The following is a 15,038-nucleotide window of genomic DNA, read 5'->3' on the forward strand; positions in this document are numbered from 1 at the left end:
GACCGCCTTCACCACCCCGATGGGACTTTGCGAATTCAACAGCATGCCGTTTGGGCTGTGCAATGCCCCCGGAACCTTCCAACGGCTGATGGAGTGCTGTCTGGGACATTTAAACTTCGAGACCGTCCTGTTGTACTTGGATGATGTGGTTGTTTATTCCCAGACGTATGAGGCTCATCTGGAGCACCTGGCCGAGGTGTTCGCGTCCCTTGCCAAGTACGGGATGAAGTTGAAGCCCTCTAAATGCCACCTGCTGAAACCCAGGGTGCAGTATCTAGGGCATGTGGTGAGTGCGGATGGAGTCGCCCCCGACCCTGAGAAGATTACTGCCATCCAGAGCTGGCCGAGACCAACTACAGTAAGGGAAGTAAGGCAGTTTCTGGGTCTGGTGGGGTACTATCGGCGCTTCATAAAGGGGTACACGAAGATGGCTGCCCCCATGCAAGACCTCCTCGTGGGACAGACCAAAGGTGGTAGACCCATTGGAGCCCCACTGTCGTGGGAGGACAAGCATGAAGAGTCCTTTTGCCAGTTGAAGGCGGCCTTGACCGGAGAAGAGGTCCTGGTGTACCCTGACTATGGACGCCCGTTCATCCTCCACACGGACGCTAGTAACGTGGGGCTAGGAGCGGTCCTATCCCAGGTCCAGGATGGAAAGGAGAAGGTGATTGCCTATGCTAGCCGAAAACTCCGGCCGACCGAAAGGAACCCTGAGAACTACAGCTCCTTCAAGCTCGAGCTATTGGCGTTAGTGTGGGCTATCACGGAGCGGTTCCGCCACTACTTGGCGGCAGCAACATTCACCGCGTTTACGGACAACAATCCGCTGACTCACCTGAACACGGCCAAGTTGGGCGCGCTGGAGCAGCGGTGGGTAGCCCGGCTAGCCAACTATGATTTCACCATAAAGTACCGAGCCGGTCGCGTCAACATAAATGCGGATGCACTCTCCCGAATGCCCCATTTGTCAGAAGAGGGGTGCGAGGATGACGACCTCGAGGAAATTGAGTTGCCTGCGTTTCACCAGCCGCCTACTGAGAGGGTACAAGTACATCAGCAACGAGTGGACCTGGACCCACGGCCCAGTCAAGAGTGGCAGGAAGCTCAGGACCAAGCGCCGGCTGTTCACCTTGTCAAGACTCTGGTGGAACAAGGTGCTACGGGAATAGACCCTGCCGCCCCAGCCGAAGCCCAACGCTTGTGGAAGGAACGGAAACGGCTTTACCTACACCAAGGGAGGCTGTACCGTGAGCTGATCAACCCGAAGACCCATGAGAAAATATGCCAGTTGGTCGTCCCTCAAGCTGACGTCGCTACTGTCCTGCGGGCATACCATGATGGTGCTGGCCACTTCGGGTGGAAGAAGCTGGAGATGCTGTTGAGGGAGCGGTTCTATTGGAGTGGGATGCGTGAATCAGTGGAAGCCTGGTGCCGAGAGTGCGGTCCTTGTACGCTGAGGAGAAAGGACGAGACTAGCCAGAGGGCACCCTTGCATCCAATAGTCACCTATCAGCCGCTGGAGTTGGTCGCCCTAGACCATGTCAAGCTCGCCCCCAGCCGAAGTGGGTACACCTACGCATTGACCATTGTGGACCACTACTCAAGATTTATGGTGGTAGTCCCCGTTAAGGATCTGACTGGTCAAACTGCTGCTCGAGCGTTCCAGGCTTATTTTTGCCGACCCCATGGGTGCCCCGAAAAGGTGCTGACTGACCAAGGCCCGGCCTTTGAAGCGGAGGTGTTTACGAATTCTGCCAGTTGTACGGTTGCAAGAAGATCCGGACCACTCCGTACCACGCCCAAACCAACGGCATGTGCGAGAAAATGAACCACTTGGTCCTGGGGCTCCTCAAGACGCTACCGCTGGAAGAACGGAATCTGTGGCCGGAAAAGTTACCCGACTTAGTCGATATGTACAATAACATCCCGTCTAGCTCGACGAAGTGCACCCCGGCGTATCTGATGAGGGCTCGGCCTGGCCGCCTGCTGGTGGATCTGGAGATGGGGTTGGAGGCCCCAGAAGCACTCCCTTCGACGGCGGAGTGGGAAAGTCGGAGGAGAGCACAATACCGGCAAATCCAGGAGTATGTGGAGAAGAACCTCAGTCGAAGTCGAGAACAGCAGGAGCACCGGTTCAATCAGAAGGCGTCCGCGGGTCCTTTCCAGCCAGGAGATGTAGTGCTGAAGCGGAAGAGGAAGGCCCACAAGCTGGATGATCAGTGGGAGCAAGTCCCTTACATCATACAACCCACAGAATGGGAAGATGGGAAGGCCTACCAGATCAGTCGTGACCAAGGGGGCACCCTGGCCACAGTTTCCCGGGACCATCTGAAAAGATGCCCCCCAGCGTTGAAGGCAGAGGCTGAAGTACCGGTTCCTCCACCAGCGGAGAAGGCAGCAGAGGTAATCCACACGGTAATGGGTGACTTCCCAGCAAACTGGCCTACACAGAACGGCGCGGTGATTCTTCCAGTAATACTGTTCCCACAACCCGTGGATGAAGAAGTAGTGGAAGCGGTTAACCGTGAGCCAGCACCAGTGCCAGTGCCCAGGGATGAACCTGTACCCAGTTCCCCTACGCCTCCGCCTGCCCCACACTATAGCCGGGAGGAGGAGCCGATTGTTCCCTCTACCCCACTGTCTAGCACCACTGACACCGGGCCCCGACGGTCCACCCGTTCCAACCTAGGTAGACCTCCACTTAGGTACAGGGAGACTGTTCTGTGAGTAAAAGGGGTCAGGGAATGTGAAGAGTGTTTGTTTGTTTGAAAAGTTTTGAAAGTTCTGCCAATGATAAGAAACAGATGATTACCGAAGCTTCACCTGATTTAGTGTGATTTGCAACCGGCTGGAGCCGGCACCGTTGTCCCCGTAGGGACCGTTTAAAAAGTTTTTGCATGGGAACTATCCATGGACAAGCCCGTGAACTTGCAGGGCACCCACAAACGTTAAGTGGCTTGTAAATATGTTGTTTGCCGTTACCGTTTTCCGCAATGCCGCCTCCGGAGAGGCAGGTTGGAGGGAGGGCCCTCAGCAGAGCAGGCTGGGGCCCAGCCACCAAAGGAACCGGTGGCTACCCTCTGGAGGGAAGGACAGATCCCGCTCGGGTACCGTGTGCTGGACTGTGGGTCAAGGGGTGCTGCCTGGGCTTTAGGGGCAGCATCAGGGCCAGGTTGCTTGGGTGGGAGAGAGCGGAAACCGTAACCGTAAACCGTTTGAAACGTTAAAGAAATGTGCCTCCCGTTTTGGGAAGAGTTATTAAAAATGTACATATGTTATTTTACCATGTTATCTTTTGCAGAAAAATAAAACCGGTGTTGGACGGCAGCCCGCGGACGGTCTGCATTTTGCTAAGGGGGAATGTGTCGCCCTGGGCAAGCCAGGGGACACAGGTCACACACCACCACACCCTACATCCCAGGTAGGAACATCTAAGCTAACCAAAAATCCTTGTTGCCTTCCTCCAGAGACTGATGATTCACACCAGGGGGTGGGCCAGGCGGTTGGCTCCGCCCACCGAGGAGATCACAGCTCTGGAGGCGGGAGAAACCAGGCAGAACAGTTAGGGGAGTGAAGGAGTAAAGAGCTAAGATGAGCAAACAACTAAGTGAAAGTGAAGGAAAGAAAAGTAGTAAAGGAGGAAAGCAAGAGTGGTGCCAGAACAGGAGGAGTGTGCAAAAGCCTGAAGAGTCCAGCTAAGTGCAGGGCAGGTCAGCAAGGTCAGCAACGGCGATGACTGTCTGAAGGGGGACCGTTTGGAAGTTCCTGGAAGGACCCCGTAGGCTGTGTGCCCGGTGGTCTGGAGCAGTGTTCCGAAGGACAGTCAGCACCAGGGCAGGGGCCTCTCGGACCCCGGCAAGGCTTGGAGTCGCCATAATTTGCCGAATCCGTCAGTGAAGGGGACATAGATCCCCCAACAACCAAGTCCCGATTGAAGGCAACCGCCCAACCTGTACAACAGAGACACCGCCACCGCCAGGGCACCAGTTTCTGAGGGTCAGCGCCCGCGGGCAAAGAGTAGAGCTCCTCCGGCCCAGCTTGAAGCCGGGGAGCGGGTTACCGGTGGGGACCCATCACAACCAACAAGTACACCAAGGTGCTAGGAAAAGGGACATCACCGTCAACTACCGGGAGAGCAAGTGCAGCCGTCCGTGGGACCGTCTTACCAGCCGTTTGGTTTACCGTAAAAACTGTGTCAACGTCTCAGGCTGAGTGATTACCACAGTGCCGCAAGGCACAGCGCTGCCCCCGCGTCCCTGCGCCCACCAGGCCCTGCACCCCCCAAGCCATCACCGGGCCCCGGGATCACCAACCTCTACCCACGGAGTGGCAACACAACACCTGGCTGCTCCGCATCACCATCCCCGGGATCCCCGTATTGAGCAGCGGTGGTGAAATCACCACAACCGTGGGTGGCGTCACGGACTATAAACAATCCCCACACCCAACAAACCCCTTTCACTCACGGGCGAGGAGTGCCGCTCGAGAAACCCCCGGGATCCGGCCTACAGCTCGAGCCACCACTGAGCAGCGGCCGCCGGACCCGAGCAGAAGGGGGTGAGCGTAGTGTGCTGACACCCTCCTCCCCGCCCGCGACAAATGGTCACTGGCTCAAATCGAGGAGCAGATAGGAAGATTTTCCAAGAGAAGAGAAACAGCATCATCCAGCTCATCGATAGCGTTTTTTTTGCCAAGAAAATTGACAAACTGCAAAATATGAGTGCTATGACAGTTGGAAGAATACAAAATGAGGTCGGTCCATTCATTTCAAATCCAAGAGGTGGATGTGCAGGCAAAATATCGGAGTCAACAAGTCAGCTCATCAGGTCAATCAGTTTTTGGTGTGACAAATATGGTAGTGTAGGTGGGCCTTATACTTCATAATAGTGAGATCATTCATGCAAGTATTGTGCAAAGCACGTTACACAAGTCTGGAATGTGGCCAGAAGAAAAGGTAAAGAAACCTCGACTTAAATATCATCAAGAGAAGAGTCAGCTTGCGTATGAAATGTGGACAGTAGAAGATTGGAAACGGGTGATTTGAAGTTATGATATGAAAGTCTCAAAACATAGACTAGGCTCTGATGGGTGTAAATGGGTCTGGAAGAAACAAGGGAAAGGAGCTAACAGCTTGAGAAATTGAAGGAACTGTCAAGTTTGGTGGAAAAAGCCTGATCACGTTTTACACCCAAAGATGTTGAATACTTGAAGAGGATTTATGGTGGTCTTAATGCTGAGCTCTATGATAGTATCCTGCAAGTTACTTCAAACACCTATGAACTATGGGATTGAAAAGGACCACAAAGTGTTACATCAGGACAATGACTAGAAGCATACGTTGAGATTGGCGAATAAATGGTTAAGTGACAATGAAGTAGAGGTGCTGGATTGGCCCCACAGTCCCCAGACCTCAACCCAATTGAACACTTGTGGGTAGAGCAGTATACATACCCAAGTGGGTCAACCAGTATGCACCAACATTTGGAAAGTTTAGAAAAGATTTGGAATCAAATTTTGGTCTAGACATGCATCAAGAGCATGTGCAGAACTATTCAGTCATGTTGAAAGTCAAAGGCGGATTTTCAAAATACTAACAAAATAATAAAAATTTAAATTTAGATTTTTAGGAGCAAAACAGTAACAATGCAGTGACATGACAATAATCTGCATAACTAATGATATGAAAAATAGTTGCAAATCAAATTAGTGCATGACCTAGACAAGATGATTGTCTATAAAATTAAGGTAGTCTAACGCTTGAAGCTATAATAGATGGGGAGATATGGAGCCTGAAAGTCAAAAGTTAATTGTTAAAGTAAATTGTTACCTTTTTGTTCGTCAGTGTATGGCCATTATATGACTTTTATATCCCGCATATTCATCAGTTTTCTCCTCTACAGAAACAGTCTTTAAGTTACAATCCACTGGGAGTTGAGATGGTTAGACTAGCTGCTATAATCTCTGCCATATGCGTCACAGTGCACAGATAGGGATTTCTGCTTTTCCTTCTTGTTTAATCACATAAGAACAAGCAGAAGTATGGAGGGAATTACACGGTAGTAGTGATCAGTGTAGGTATGAATCCAACACTGGAGTGAGGTAAAAGACTTGTTAATAAATTTAGACCCTTTTTCTGTCTCTCTCTGCCTGTTTCCTCACTCTGCTCCTCACTCCTCCTTCACCCTCTCCTCTCTAAAGTTTATAATGGGCTGTATAACATGACACCACAGTGACCTGGATGTCCATCTTTGCAGGGAGAATAAAACTTAATTTTCTCCCTGTAGCCATTGGTCCTTTAAGTCTACAAGACATGATTTAAACATTATTAACCAGCATGTTACCAATATATCTGCAAGTAAGTAGTTTTATTGGAGGTGATAGGCTCCCTTTAAGTCTACATATGCAGAATGCTACTCTATGCTTTTTTATGCCTTTGTATTTTCTTTACACTGATACAACTCGCATTGTTTTTTGCGTACGAGTAAAGTCATTGACTTTTCAATGAGCCATTAGTAATTATAAAATCAATAAACTTAAAGAGCAATCGTCCTTTTTCATTTTTATTTCATAAATCAATAAGGCAAATGAAAATAAGTAACTTTGTAATAGATCTTATCAGACAAATCTGCTTCTTTCTCTGTCAGAATTGATCCGTCATTATCAAATTCTCAATTCTGAGGTAAAATCTGTGTTTGGTGAAGACTTTCCTATTACTGAGATAGGAGATGGCAGTTACTGCTAATGTGTACTGTTGATTTCTGATTTCAGTTATGCCTGCTTTACACGAGACGACCGATTGTGCTATTTCACGATCGATCGTACCCGCCCCCGTCGTTTGTGCATCACGGGCAAATCGCTGCCCGTGTCGCACAAAGTCGTGAAACCTCGCTGTGGGCGGCGAACATCCTCTTCCTGAAGGGGGAGGGACGTTCGGCGTCACAGCGACGTCTAACAGCCGCCGGCCAATAGAAGCGGAGGGGCGGAGATGAGACGTAAACATCCCACCCACCTCCTTCCTTCCGCATAGCCGCCAGGGGCCGCGGTATGCAGGTAAGCTGTGTTTATCGTTCCCGGGGTGTCACACGGAGCAATGTGTGCTACCCCGGGTACGATGAACAACCGGCACCATTTTAATTAAACAATTTTTTAAAACTGAGCGACGAGTACACGACTCACGATTTGTGAGCAATACTGCGTCCCTTGGAGGTGTCACACGAGACGACTACGTAAACGATGCCGGATGTGCGTCACGAAAACCGTGACCCCGACGATGCATCGCACGATAGCTCGTCTCGTGTAAAGCACCCTTTACACTTTAAAGTGAACCAACCAGCAAGTTTTTCACATATAAAGTCCAGGCAGTGCCATACTGGCACTAGGATGCTGACTCAAATCACACCTTTAAGTTTAGAGCTTCGATGCTTGATTGCAGAAGAATCCTTTATCAAACTTTCAGAAATGACGCCATTGGTGCAGTGGCTTGAGTATTTCTCATGAATGCTTCCTCCTCCTTGCTTGCCTTCTCTTCTTTATTTAAATTTCGTGCCACCACCGCCATTGCCAATTTTGGTGGCGTGTGCACATTGCTAGTGTAACGTTTCTTCAATAAAATGGCACCAGGATTGGCAAATACATGTACTGCATCTCCAGCACCATTTTACTTAGGAGACTGTAGAGATCACTATGAGTGGCGGCGCATGCGTGAAGAAAACAAAAATTCAATCTGCACATGAACTGCCGCTGCTCATATTCATCTCCACAGTGACTTCAATAAAATGGCGCCGAAGATCACAGTACGCCATGTGTCAATTACAGTGCCATTTTATTGAAAACACCGTCATACTAGCAATGTGCAACATCCGCAATGGCAGTGGCAGTGCAAAATATAAATAAAAAAAAAGAGGCATGCCAGGAGGAGGAAGCGTTTCTGAGGACCCGGCCCACAAAGTCCCTTTCTGATGGTCAAGCCACTGCACCAATTACGTAATTTCTGAAGGTTAGATAAATTATTTTTCTGCAATCTCTAAGCTGAAGATATGATTTGAATCAGCACCCTAGCGCCAGTATGGTACTGCCTGTACTTTATATGTGAAAGACCTGCTGGTTGGTTCTCTTTATGTGTACTATGGTTTGGTACAATGCAGCAACTGAAACATAGTCCCTATCACATAAAATATGTTGAAATTCCACAAATGACTTTATTTTCTTTATGCAAACCCCAATGAACAAACATTATGCAGTATCATCAAGGCTTTGGTACGGTTATATATGCATGTGTATATATATATATATACATATATATATATATATATATTTATATATATATATATATATATATATATATATATATATATATATATATATATATATATATGAATATTTCATTGTTGTATTAGCAATTATGAGCAAAGGGTGACACTTGTGAACAATCTGCAGTAAATATTGGGGGCTGATTTTGCTTTTCACCTTATCGTCCTTCATATATTGTGTACTGTACTTATTACCATGTTCTATAATGTTATCAAAATGTGACTAGCGTATCAAAGGATACTTGCTTAAAAACTATGTAAAATTGTTATTCCCCAAGTGCCCATCTTAGGGACCACAGCTGCAGGGGGCACTATTTGCTCTCAACATCTTGTATATGGGTACGTATATAGAACACTTCGAGTTCCCCTCCGAGTTTATCATCATTGTAGAGAACCTATGTTATCTAAATTTGTCTTACAAGAGCTATAAAATATTCAGAAATTGCATAAAAACAAGTACATTGTTACTTCTTACCTTTGAAAATAGTGTCCGCAAAACATAAACAGCAGCTTACTTCCAACAGTATGAAATGACTGAGTATACAGTATAGCCACAAATGGAATTAAGAAGGACGGCAGCTCTTGGATCAGCCAGCCCCACTTTGCTGGAATACCAGTTTGAGCATGCTTTTTTTCAATGTGCTTTCCGTAAAGTGCAGGCTCTCTCAGCTGACTTAAAAAAAATAAGAATCCTACAATGAGTAATATTGTACTCATGTAAAAGTCTAAATCTTGGGTACAGTACATTCTTCAGGTCGACGATGACTCCGGATCACAAGCTGTGTTGCACTTCTCAGAAACACGGGAGTGTTGTCATATCCACCTCTTTAGTCACTATGAATACTACTTGTAGAAACACACTGCCACAGAGCTGCTGAAATTTCCTTCCTGGGAAAAAAAAATACACAATGACAGTGGAAGCAGGAAAAAACGTTCCCAACTGACTATAAAAACTATATACAAAATGCACACAATATAATTCATACAAAAAATGTACCTTTAGGTTCAGAGAAAAGTAAAATTTTTAGAAAGAGCAAAAAAAGTTCAGAGAAAAGTAACATTTTTAGTGAGAGTGAAATCACGAAAATAAATAACTTGCCACTGACTATATATAACTATGTAGAAAATGCACACTATGCAATTAGTAGTAAAAACTTTACTTTCCTCTAAACTTTAAAAGTACAATTTTGGGAGTGCAGGAGGGGAAGGGGCTGCATTCATTCATGCAGGGTAACAAGCCTGCTTAGAACAATGATTGCGTTATGTAAAATTTCTAATGTAGGGACATATGTAATATATTTCTATTTGCAATATTAAATAAAAATGAAGAGAAGTAGCACATTGTGTACATGGTCCATTGGTAAAATGCCAACCAGTACTTCACACCTTTGGTCACCTTCATACAAATTCACTGCAAAGCCTAACTCTTTGTAATATTATGTTTGTGACACTAAAGGGGTCTTTACACCCAACGACATCGCTAACGAAAAGGATGTCGTGACGCACATCCATCCTCGTTAGTGACGTTGTTGCGTGTGACACATATGAGCGACCGCTAACGATGTAAAATACTCACCAAATCGTTGATTGTTGATACATCGTCCATTTCCCAAATATCGTTGCTGGTTCAGGATGCAGGTTGTTGGTCGTTCCTGAGGCAGCACACATTGCTATGTGTGACACCCCAGGAACGACGAACAAAACCGTACCTGCGTTCTCCGGCAACGAGGTGGGTGTGACTTTCATGCGCCTGCTCTCCGCCCCTCCGCTTCTATAGGACGCCTGCCGTCGCTCTGACGCCGCACGAACCGCCCCGATAGAGAAGAGACTGTTCGTCGGCCACAGCGACGTCGCTAGGAAGGTAAGTCCGTGTGACGGGGCCTAGCAATATTGTACACCACGGGCAGCGATTTGCCCGTGACGCACAAACGACGGGGGCAGGTAGGCATTTGCTAATATTATTATTATTATTATTATTAATAATATTAATATTACACCTACTACATACACTGTGTGCAGAATTATTAGGCAAATGAGTATTTTGCTCAAATGATACTTTTTATACATGTTGTCCTACTCCAAGCTGTATAGACTTGAGAGCCAACTACCAATTAAGTAAATCAGGTTATGTGCATCTCTGTAATGAGGAGGGGTGTGGTATAATGACATCAACACCCTATATAAGATGTGCTTAATTATTACACAACTTCCTTTCCTTTGGCAAAATGGTCAGAAGAGAGATTTATTGGGCTCTGAAAAGTCCAAAATTGTGAGATGTCTTGCAGAGGGATGCAGCAGTCTTGAAACTGCCAAACTTTTGAAGCGTGATCACCGAACAATTAAGCGTTTCATGGCAAATAGCCAACAGGGTCGCAAGAAGCGTGTTGGGCAAAAAAGGTGCAAAATAATTGCCCATGAATTCAGGAAACTCAAGCGTAAAGCTGCAAAGATGCTATTTGCCACCAGTTTGGCCATATTTCAGAGCTGCAACGTTACTGGAGTATAAAAAAACACAAGGTGTGCCATACTCAGAGACTTGGCCAAGGTAAGGAAGGCTGAAAAACGACCACCTTTGAACAAGAAACATAAGATAAAACATCAAGACTGGACCAAGAAATATTTTAAGACTGATTTTTCAAAGGTTTTATGGACTGACTAAATGAGAATGACTCTTGATGGGCCAGATGGATGGGCCAGAGGCTGGATCAGTAAAGGGTAGAGAGCTCCACTCTGACTCAGATGCCAGCAAGGTGGAGGTGGGGTACTGAAATGGGCTGGTATCAGCAAAGATGAACGTGTGGGACCTTTTCGGTTTGAGGATGGAGTGAAGCTCAACTCCCAGACCTACTGCCAGTTTCTGGAAGACAACTTCTTCAAGCAGTGGTACAGGAAGAAATCGGTATCATTCAAGAAAAACATGATTTTCATGCAGGATAATGCTCCATCACATGCATCCAACTACTCCACAGCATGGCTGGCCAGTAAAGGTCTAAAAGATGAAAAAATAATGACATGGCCTCCTTGTTCACCTGATCTGAACCCCATAGAGAACCTGTGGTCCCTCAAAAAATGTGAAATCTACAGAGAGGGAAAACAGTACACCTCTTGGAACAGTGTCTCAGAGGCTGTGGTGGCTGCTGCACGCAATGTTGATCGTAAACAGATCAAGCAACTAACAGAATCTATGGATGGTAGGCTGTTGAGTGTCATATAGAAAGGTGACAATATTGGTCACTAATTTTTTGGGGTTTTGTTTTTGCATGTCAGAAATGTTTATTTCTAAATTTTGTGCAGTTATATTGGTTTACCTGGTGAAAATAAACAAGTGAGATGGGAATATATTTGTTTTTTATTAAGTTGCCTTAGAATTCTGCACAGTAATAGTTACCTGCACAAACAGATATCCTCCTAAGATAGCCAAATCTAAAAAAAAAACCACTCCATCTTCCAAAAATATTAAGCTTTGATATTTATGAGTCTTTTGGGTTGATTGAGAACATAGTTATTGATCAATAATAAAAAAAAAAATCCTCTAAAATACAACTTGCCTAATAATTCTGCACACGGTGTATTGCGATAGGATCTTGGGGATGGGAATAACCCTTTAAGCGGGTCACTTCAGAAAACTCTTTGTCCATCGACTATCTGTGCTTGCTACATCAATTTGCCTTCTAAATGGGAGAGAGAAATAAATATGTCAATGCCAGACTCCTCTGGCAGCAGCTTAGGAATCATGAGAACAATGGATTCAGCAATCACCCCACCTTTGCTGGGCAAAATCCATAAGTCTGCTTAATTCTTATTGAATGTGCATAGCCAAGCCAATAATCATGAATACTTGTGTTTATTGGCTTGTATGTATATGCCGGTAATCATCGAATGAACCAGCAAAACGCTTCTTCATTCAATGATTGGATTGTTCATGTCGGCAATCAAATCATCACATTGTCACGTGTTAAACAGGAGATGTAAGGCCAATAATGATGATATTCTATGTGCACTGAATAATTATGATAACTATTGTGTACATAGATTTCACGTCACTTGTCTAAGCAGCCATAAAACGACCACTATTCAGCTTGTATGCAGTTGGTCACAGTTGTTGGCTGGTGTAAATGAGCCATTAGAAGCCCAATTGCACCAAAAAAAAAAAAAAGAAAAGATCTAACTGTGCAGAGTGCATATGTGTCAAATATGTATGTGTCTACATACATAAATCGTTGCGAAATCACCAAAACCGAAGATCTTCAAATCTCTGGTTAGAAGGACCAAGTTTAAAGGTAACGTCTCCAGTTGAAAATGCTGTGTTTGTATGTGGCTTGTTAGCTACACTAACTGATATGTACTTTATGGGGAAATATTTACTTTGTAATGCAGTACTGTAAATCCATGCCCATTCAGAGTTTAGGAGGCAATGACCCAATAAAAAACAAACAAAAAAACTGGACTCCAAGTCGCAGAATAATCTTAAATTCACATTAATGAATTACAAACGATATTATATATCCCCCCTCAAAAGATAATGACATCAATTTGAACAGCTCCTCCTATAACAAACTAAATCTTTTACCGTGAAACTAATTAATCAGCTCCTCCTGCTCTAAATCATGCAGCCTGCATATTGTCCCACATGCTCAAGATGAATGGTGCCCTTTAACAAAGTAAATTCCTATTTAAAAAAAGTTTATAGACAAAAATGAAATGTAATCCAAACAGATAACATGCTACAAGAAAATATGTATGAAAAATTAAGTCTGATTAAAAAGCTGATCCAACCAGATGCTTTACCACCAAAGTTTAAGGTTTAGTAAGTTCATGCATGCTATACATCTACACAAACATCTCCTAAAATAAACCCCACCAAATAGTATAAGTACAAAAATTAGTTTTAGGATAAGAATATATAGGAATATTATCAAGTTTATATGTATCCCGTTTTTATTGGATAGGTGATAACTTCCCAACTGTTGATAATCCCACCATTGGGACACCAAACTGTCCAGTGAACTGGGGCTCTGAAAAGTGCTGCATGAATGGAGCGGAAGTCAATTCTGCGCACTGCCACTTATTCATTCTTATGGGAGTGCCAAAGGTCAGTTGAGCAAGGCGCTTGGCTTTCTCTGGCAGTGCCATTAAGAATGTGTATAGCAGCAGTGTGCATGTGTGTCGCCCTGGGCAAGCCAGGGGACACAGGTCACAACACCACCACACCCCACACTCCAGGTAGGCACATCACAGCTAACCACAAATCCTTGTTGCCTTCCTCCAGGAGTCTGATGATGCACACCAGGGGGTGGGCCAGGCGGTTGGCTCCGCCCACCAAGGAGCTCACAGCTCTGGAGGCAGGAAGTAACCAGGCAGAGAGCTCAGGGACGAGCTTGAGTAAACAGCAGAGAAAGCCCAGGCAGGGCAAGTGTGAGGAGCTAAGTGAAGTGGAGTTAAGGAGAGGAGTTAAGAAAGTGGAAGTAAAAGTAGTAAAGGAGGAAAGCAAGTAAAGTGAACAGAAGAGAAAGACAGCCTGAAGGGTCCAGCTTTGTGAGGGCCAGAACAGCAAGGTCAGCAACGGCGGTGACTGTCTGGAGGGGGACCGTTTGAAAGTTCCTGGAAGGACCCCGTTGGCTGTGTGCCCGGTGGTCTGGAGCAGTGTTCCGAAGGACAGTCAGCACCAGGGCAGGGGCCTCTCGGACCCCGGCAAGGCTAGGAGTCGCCAGATTTGCCAAATCCGTCAGTGACGGGGACGCAGATCCCCCAACAACCAAGTCCCGATTGAAGGCAACAGCCCAACCCGTATTGGAGAGACACCGCCACCGCCACGGCACAAGTTTCTCAGGGCCAGCGCCTGCGGGCAAAGTGTAGAGCTCCTCCAGCCCAGATTGCAGCCGGGGAGCGGGTAACCGGAGGGAATCCACCGCTACCATCAGTCAACACAGGTGCAAGGAAGAGAGACATCACCGTCACCTACCGGGAGTGCAGGTGCAGCCGTCTGTGGGACCGTCCTACCAGCCGTTGGTTTACCGTACAAACTGTGTCCGTGTGTCAGGCTGAGTGAGTACCATAGTGCCGCAAGGCACAGCGCTGCCCCCGCGTCCCTGCGCCCTCCAGGCCCTACACTTCACATCTCATCACCGGGCCCCGGGATCACCAACCCCTACCCACGGAGGGGCAACACAACACCTGGCTGCTCCGCATCACCATCCCCGGGACCCCCATATTGAGCAGCGGTGGTGCAATCACCACAACCGTGGGTGGCGTCACGAACTATAACAATCCCCACATCCAACCACAAACACCCCCCTTTCACTCACGGGCGAGGAGTGTCGCTCGAGAAACCCCGGGATCCGGCCCACAGCTCGAGCCACCAGGAGCAGCTGCCGGACCCGAGCAGAAGGGGTGAGCGCGGTGTGCTGACACCCTCCTCCCCGCCCGCGACAACTTGGCGTCACGAACAGGATCTTACCGCTCTGCCGTCAGGTAGAGGTGCGCCTTGTTACCGCCGGAGGCATCCGGCAGAAAAATTTCAGAAGCCGCCATCTTTGGCGCGAAAAGTTCCCGCTCGAGCGTCTTCTCGAGCAGTAGAGGCGCGAAGGCCAAAACCCCGCCCCGAGAGAGGAGGGGCTGGAAAGAGCTAAGGGGGACGGAAACAAGATGTCTGCGCCCGACGGAGCCGCTGGAGGAGCGGTGGTCGCAGCCGCAGCGGCACCCGCGGATGGGAATGGGCCTGCCCAGGTC

General features: G+C 47.0%; 1 protein-coding gene across 1 annotated transcript in view; it reads right to left on the reverse strand.

Moving 5' to 3' along the window:
- Positions 1 to 15,038, reverse strand: part of SRD5A2 (steroid 5 alpha-reductase 2) — a 164,192-nt gene that overhangs the window by 80,284 nt on the left and 68,870 nt on the right. The window contains exon 2 of the mRNA XM_075338181.1: positions 8,785 to 9,197. Coding sequence (XP_075194296.1) covers positions 8,785 to 9,056 — 272 coding nt within the window. The 5' untranslated portion in view covers positions 9,057 to 9,197. The remainder of the gene's footprint in view (positions 1 to 8,784; positions 9,198 to 15,038) is intronic.

This window comes from Anomaloglossus baeobatrachus, chromosome 3 (genome assembly GCF_048569485.1).
Source record: "Anomaloglossus baeobatrachus isolate aAnoBae1 chromosome 3, aAnoBae1.hap1, whole genome shotgun sequence".
In the NCBI taxonomy this organism is placed as follows: Eukaryota; Metazoa; Chordata; class Amphibia; order Anura; family Aromobatidae; genus Anomaloglossus; species Anomaloglossus baeobatrachus.